Source organism: Brassica oleracea, chromosome C2 (assembly GCF_000695525.1).
Source record: "Brassica oleracea var. oleracea cultivar TO1000 chromosome C2, BOL, whole genome shotgun sequence".
Taxonomy (NCBI): domain Eukaryota; kingdom Viridiplantae; phylum Streptophyta; class Magnoliopsida; order Brassicales; family Brassicaceae; genus Brassica; species Brassica oleracea.
In genome coordinates, this window is record NC_027749.1 from 40,718,013 (window position 1) to 40,725,007 (window position 6,995).

Below are 6,995 nucleotides of genomic sequence, written 5' to 3' on the forward strand. Positions count from 1 at the left end.
TTGGATACATTGACTCTGGGATAACTATTTTGTAAAATCCTTTTTTCATTACTTTCAAAAAATCATTTATTAAATATTTTTTTTTTCATTTCTTTCTTTTAAATCCATGATTCACTAATTCTCCCTTCTATCAAGTTCTCAATAATAAAAAAAAAAAAAAAAAAAAATAGCAAAGCTCCCTACACTTCGATTATTTCCGTATCACAGAAAGTAAAACGCAAATCACGTGTCGGACTTAGTGGGCTTGGGTTATTCACATTATGGGGCCTCTATAGCCCAGCACTAACGTCGGAAAGCTGTCACTGTTTCTCCTCACATCGTCTTCTTCCATGTCGCATCCCATCTACAGCTAAGCTCCCTAGATCAGATCCCTCTTCCCGGATCTCCATTTCTTGTTAATTCATGGACATACTTTTCGCTCAGATCCAAGCCGATCTCCGTTCCAATGACGCCCTCCGGCAATCATCCGCCCTCCTTCAAGCTCTCCAACAATCCGCCGCCGGACGAGACATATCGGTGATCGCCAAGTCCGCGGTGGAGGAGATCGTCGCCTCTCCCGCATCAGCCGTTTGCAAGAAGCTAGCCTTCGATCTCATCAGATCCACCCGCCTCACTCCGGATCTCTGGGACACGGTTTGCTCCGGCGTCAAAACCGATCTCCATTTCCCTGATCCCGACGTCACCGCCGCCGCCGTCTCGATCCTCGCCGCTCTCCCCTCCTTCTCACTCCCTAAACTCATCTCCGATTGCAGCGCCGAGATCGCTTCCTGCTTCGATTCACCTTCCGACAACCTCCGTTTCTCGATCACCGAGACGCTCGGATGCATCCTCGCGAGAGACGATCTCGTTACTCTGTGCGAGAACAATGTGAGTCTTCTTGACAAGGTCTCCACCTGGTGGGGGCGGATCGGGCAGAATATGATTGACAAATCCGACGCCGTTTCGAAAGTTGCGTTTGAGTCTGTTGGGAGATTGTTTCAGGAGTTTGATTCCAAGCGGATGAGCCGCCTCGCTGGCGATAAGCTCGTGGATAGTGAGAATTCGCTCGCGATTAGATCAAAGTGGGTGTCTTCGATGGTTGACATTGTGTGGAAGAAGAGAAGCGCGTTGATGGCGAGGTCTTTGGTTCTTCCTGTTGAGACTTTTCGTTCCACTGTTTTCCCTCTTGTCTTTGCTGTTAAAGCTGTTGCTTCCGGTAGTGTTGAAGTGATCAGACAGCTTTCCAAGGCTAATACCTCTGGTGTTAATGCGGCGGTTGTGGTTGATTCCAACGCTGAGAAGTTGGTTGGGGTGTCGGATTTGGTTACTCATTTGGCTCCCTTCTTGGCTTCCTCATTGGACCCAGCTTTGATTTTTGAAGTTGGGATTAACATGTTGTACTTAGCAGATGTTGCTGGAGGTAAGCCGGAGTGGGCTTCACAGTCCATTATTGCTATTTTAACTCTCTGGGATCGTCAAGAGTTTTCTTCTGCTAGAGAGAGTATTGTCAGGGCGGTTGTCACCAACCTGCACTTGCTTGATCTCCACATGCAGGTCTCTTTGTTTAGAAGATTACTGCTTATGGTGAGGAACTTGAGAGCAGAATCAGACAGGATGCACGCACTGGCCTGTATCTGTCGTACAGCTCTATGTGTTCACCTTTTCGCCAGAGAAAGTGCCAGAAGAGGTCAGAAGCCCCTACCTGGGACAGATATTATTTCACTGTTTGAGGATGCAAGGATAAAAGATGATCTCAATAGTGTTACCAGTAAAAGCCTGTTTCGGGAAGAGCTAGTGGCAATGCTTGTGGAAAGTTGCTTCCAGTTATCTCTGCCTCTGCCTGAACAAAAGTTCTCCGGTATGGAGAGCAGAGTGATTGGGGCACTTGCTTATGGCACTGGTTATGGTGCTTTGAACTGGACAGAACCAGCTCTTGAGGTTGTGGAAGTTTGCAGGCCGTGTGTCAAATGGGATTGTGATGGCAGGACGTACGCAATAGATTGTTATCTGAAATTGCTTGTTAGGCTCTGCCATATCTACGATACCCGAGGAGGAGTAAAGAGGCTTAAAGACGGTGCTTCGCAGGATCAAATGTTAAATGAGACGCGTTTACAGAACTTACAACGTGAGCTTGTCAAGGATCTCCAAGAGGTAAGCTTAGAGTTAGAAGTTGAACTTGGCAACTTTCATCTATCTATATATGTAAATTCTGATTTCAATTTGGCAGGTAAACACCCCAAGAATCCTTGGGCGTCTTATATGGACAATCGCAGAACATATTGATCTAGAAGGTCTGGATCCACTTTTGGCTGATGACCCTGATGATCCTTTAAATATTATCATAGCAAATATGCATAAGGTTCTCTTCAACTTGGATGCCGCTGCAACTACATCAAATAGGCTACAAGATGTTCAGGCTGTCTTATTATGCGCCCAGAGGATGGGCTCACGTCATGCAAGAGCTGGCCAATTAATAACCAAAGAGCTTGAAGAGTATAGGAACCATGCTGCTGCAGATACAGTTAGCAAACATCAAACCCGTTTAATTTTGCAGAGGATCAAATATGTTTCAAATCTTCCTGAAAGAAAGTGAGCTTTTTCTCCTTTGCTTGTTATCCTTTTATTGTGTGATTTTGACTGGATTGAATCTCACGCAACCTATTGTTTTCCAGGTGGGCTGGAGTTAGTGAGACTAGAGGAGATTACCCTTTCAGCCACCATAAACTTACCGTCCAGTTTTATGAACCATCAGCTGCTCAAGACAGAAAATTAGAAGGGTTAATTCACAAGGCCATTCTAGAGCTTTGGAGGCCAAAGCCCAGTGAATTAACTCTCTTCCTTGCAAAAGGGGCCAACTCGACTTCTATCAAGGTTCCTCCCACAGCATATCCTTTGACTGGTAGCAGTGATCCTTGCTACGTAGAAGCTTACCATTTAGCAGATACAAATGATGGAAGGGTCACGTTGCACTTGAAGGTTGGTATATATTCGATATATCCTTTGCATATTACCCGAGTTCAAATCAGTTGGTAAAGTTTCTCTCTTATATTGTGTGTTCAGATAATTAATTTGACAGAGCTTGAGCTGAATCGCGTGGATATACGGGTTGGATTATCCGGTGCCCTATATTTCATGGATGGTTCTCCTCAAGCAGTGCGGCAGTTGCGTAATCTTGTCTCACAGGTTGCATTTTAGACTTGAATGTCTATATAAAAGTTGATCAGTTTCACATCTGTTAGCTGAATTATAATCCACTCTGTGCTTTACTATTGTTGTAGGATCCTGTACATTGCAGTGTCACTGTCGGTGTCTCCCAGTTTGAAAGATGTGGTTTCTGGGTGCAAGTCCTCTACTACCCATTCCGTGGCGCTAGGGGAGATTATGACGGTGACTACTTAGAAGAGGATCCACAGATGATGAAGCAGAAGAGAGGCTCAAGATCAGAACTGGGAGAGCCGGTGATCTTAAGATGTCAGCCTTACAAGATCCCATTGACTGAGCTTCTTCTCCCGCACAAAATCTCACCAGTGGAGTTCTTTCGTTTGTGGCCTAGTTTGCCAGCTGTTGCAGAGTACACTGGCACGTATACGTATGAAGGAAGCGGCTTCATGGCGACAGCTGCACAACAGTATGGTGCTTCACCATTCCTAAGCGGACTCAATTCATTATCATCCAAGCCATTCCACAGAGTCTGTTCCCACATTATACGTACAGTTGCGGGATTCCAGGTGAAGTAGTTTTTTCAGTGCCTAAGACTTTCTTGGTCTGAGAAACCTTTTAACTTGTTGTTGGTTATTACAGCTTTGTTACGCAGCAAAGACGTGGCATGGAGGTTTTGTTGGGATGATGATATTTGGGGCTAGTGAAGTGAGCAGGAACGTGGATCTGGGTGACGAGACGACCACCATGATGTGCAAGTTCGTGGTGAGAGCCTCAGAAGCGTCAATCACAAAGCAAGTAGAGTCAGATGTGCAGGGATGGTGCGATGATCTAACGGACGGGGGAGTTGAGTATATGCCAGAGGATGAAGTGAAAGCAACAGCAGCTGAGAAACTGAAAATCTCAATGGAGAGAATAGCTTTGTTGAAGGCAGCTCAGCCGAAGAAGACTCCAAAGACCCAGGAAGAAAACGAAAGCGAAGACGAAGATGATGATGAAGAAGATGAAGAAAAAGAGAAGGAAAAAGAGAAAGAAGAGGAGAAGAAGAAGAAGAAGGAAAAGGAAAAAGGAACACTATCTAAGCTGACAGCAGAAGAAACAGAGCACATGGCGCTTCAGGCAGCAGTGCTCCAAGAGTGGCACATGTTGTGCAAAGATAGAAAGTTAACTAAAAACAACTAATATTTGTATTCATTCTTGTGTGTGTGTGTAAGGTGTCTTTTTTTATTAAACATGGATATGTTTTTGTTTAAGGAAGAAGGGGTTTTGTTTCATGTCTGCTATTTTGTTTGACATCCAGAAACAGGGCCATGTCTATTGTTGGCACTTGACAAACAAGAAAACCTTTATGATCTTTTCTTACAGATATTAAGACGAATGTTCATCTGCGAAGCTATTCTTCTACGCAGTTACTTGAGGAGTCCTCTTCTTTCTTTACCTCTTCTCCACCATTTTCTGCATGCGTTGCCTTCTTGTGGGTACGGATGCGGATACTCACAAATTTTCAGGACACATCACCATCAACTAATATTACGAAATGATTCTAATCTTTCATAAGGCGATACAAAAGATTTTGTGCAGAAAATCAAAATAAAAGTTTTGAAAAACTCCGAAGATTTAGTGTCAATTTGGACAAAACTGATGGTCACGAAGCAAAATTTAAGTTCAATAGTCCTAGATAAAAACTAGAGATACTGATGATTCCCTTATTTTTTTTTTCTTCTTTTTGAATTAAAATGATAGGACCAAAAACGCAAAACTGATTCCCATTCGGTCCAGAGACGCATGGTTAATTCAAATAAAAAAATGGACATAGTATATTAGCCGGGGCAACTTCTACCGTATTTAGAAATGCTGTTGTATAACCAAAAACATACGGGCATCCTAGCTAGAAGTACCCACGTGACATTTCTTTCAAGCAAGATCGCAGCTTTCGGACTTGTTGTTGTCCAATATCAGTTAGGGGTTAATCCGCGATGTTTTGAGAATTAAATGGGTCAAATTAAAATTAAGCAATTTGTAATTGAGAAAATAACCAAAATATCACTTAATGTTTTATCAAAAGAGATAAATATACACTTATACCCTCACTGATAAATTAATTTAAACATTAAGTTTTAGAGTTTAAGGGTGGGGTTTAGGATTTAGGGTTTAGGATTTAGAGTTTAGGGGTGAAGTTTAGGGTTTAGAGTTAAGGGGTGGAGTTTAGGGTTTATGGTTTAAGATTTAAGGTTTAAGATTTAGGGTTTAGGGTTTAGAGTTTAAGATTTAGGGTTTAGGGTTTAGAGTTGGGGAGTGGGGTTTTGGGATAAGATTTCAAATTTTGAAAAATAAAAAAATTCAAATTTTTCAAAAAATAAAATGCTATTTTGGTCATTTTAGTTTTTGAGGGTTATTTTTGTAATATAAACTTACAAAAATACTATTTTGGAGATTTGTCCTTTGTAATTTCTTGGGTTGCCTTCTTTACACCCACACCAAACCCCCCCTAAACTTTTAGTCTCATTAAGAAACCCCATAAACTAATATGCTTCATTAGTTTTCTCCCTAAAGTATTTTTTCTGAATTAATTCCACATATCGTATGATTTCGACGTGATTGCGTTTAGTTTCATAAAACGCGATCAGACAAATAACATTGACCCTAAAACTACCCGATAATCTCCCCACCCAACCGTATGACCCGACTTAAGTTAAAAGACCCGAATATGAAACTCTCGACATAATTTCGCCCTCAATTGCTCTGAAACTAGGGTTCATACTTCATCTCTATGAAAAGAAGCTTAAGGAAGCTTCATAGAGATTGTTTTTTAGTTTAAGATTTAAATCTTTCTTACAACGTAAAAGAGAGCAACGATCTAAAATATTCTTTTTTTTTTTTTTTATGAACACGATCTAAGGTATTCTATGTAAGTTTTCTTATATGTTTTTTGCTTTGGATTATTTGTGGTTTGGTGGATGTTTCAGTTCCCTTTTGTTTCAGGACCTATGTCTAAAGCTATATATTACCGAAGAACTTTAATTACAAGCTCCAAGAAATTTTTATTCAATGCAAGTGGCAGATAAACCCGGGATGGTCTTGCAGGCTAAAGTTAGAGCGTTACAAGCTGCAACCACGTCAAGAAAAATTCTTCTTCTTTTGTAGCTTTTACTATTGAATTTTTGAGATTGCACATTATTCTGTCCAGAGTTCTATAATCTCAATCGGGCTGTGTTCTGTGTGTTAGAAAATTTTGTTGCTTACTTATTTCCCATAAAACAAGAGAAAAGAGACAAAGGGATCATCTTGTTCTCGTTTGTAAGGAGCCACTTTGTTGTAGTGACATAGTTTGTTTTATAAACGTAAACATTTGTAAACTTGATTATGTTAAACGTAAGCCATCACAGTCATCACAATAACTTGAAGATTATTAGTCTATGTTTGTCTGAGAACAACAAGAGTGTCAATTGTCAAACAACATGTTCACATGTCATCCTCTGGATTCATCGTAGACAACGTCTAATAGAATTTTTCGTATAAAGGAAAATATTCAAAGTCAACACAAGGAAAAATGGTTTACTAAAAATTCTCAGAAAACATCATTTATAGGATCACAAAGTTATTAAAATAACCATAAGACGCAAAACTAAACAAGAATTATTAAAACTCCCAAAGGTCATCATTCATAGATTTGGTTTGTTATAAGAACATTCATAAATCACCATCCTTCCTTAGTTTATGCGTGCCTCATTCTCCATCTTTAATAAATAGAACCTTCACCTAGTAGCTCTGTCTTTCTCCAATTCGATACATGTGCTTTACGAGAGTGGCGTAAGGTTGTTTAAGGTGTACGTGTAAGGTAGGGTTTGTTAGCGTAG

General features: G+C 40.8%; 1 protein-coding gene across 1 annotated transcript; it reads left to right on the top strand.

Moving 5' to 3' along the window:
* The first annotated feature begins 293 nt into the window (after positions 1-293).
* Positions 294-4,414, top strand: LOC106327017 (protein TPLATE). Its single transcript, XM_013765014.1, has 6 exons — positions 294-2,130; positions 2,207-2,568; positions 2,652-2,955; positions 3,040-3,162; positions 3,258-3,707; positions 3,781-4,414. Exons 1-6 carry the CDS (start codon positions 403-405, stop codon positions 4,318-4,320), a joined length of 3,507 nt encoding a protein of 1,168 aa, XP_013620468.1. The 5' UTR covers positions 294-402; the 3' UTR covers positions 4,321-4,414.
* The last annotated feature ends 2,581 nt before the right edge of the window (positions 4,415-6,995 follow it).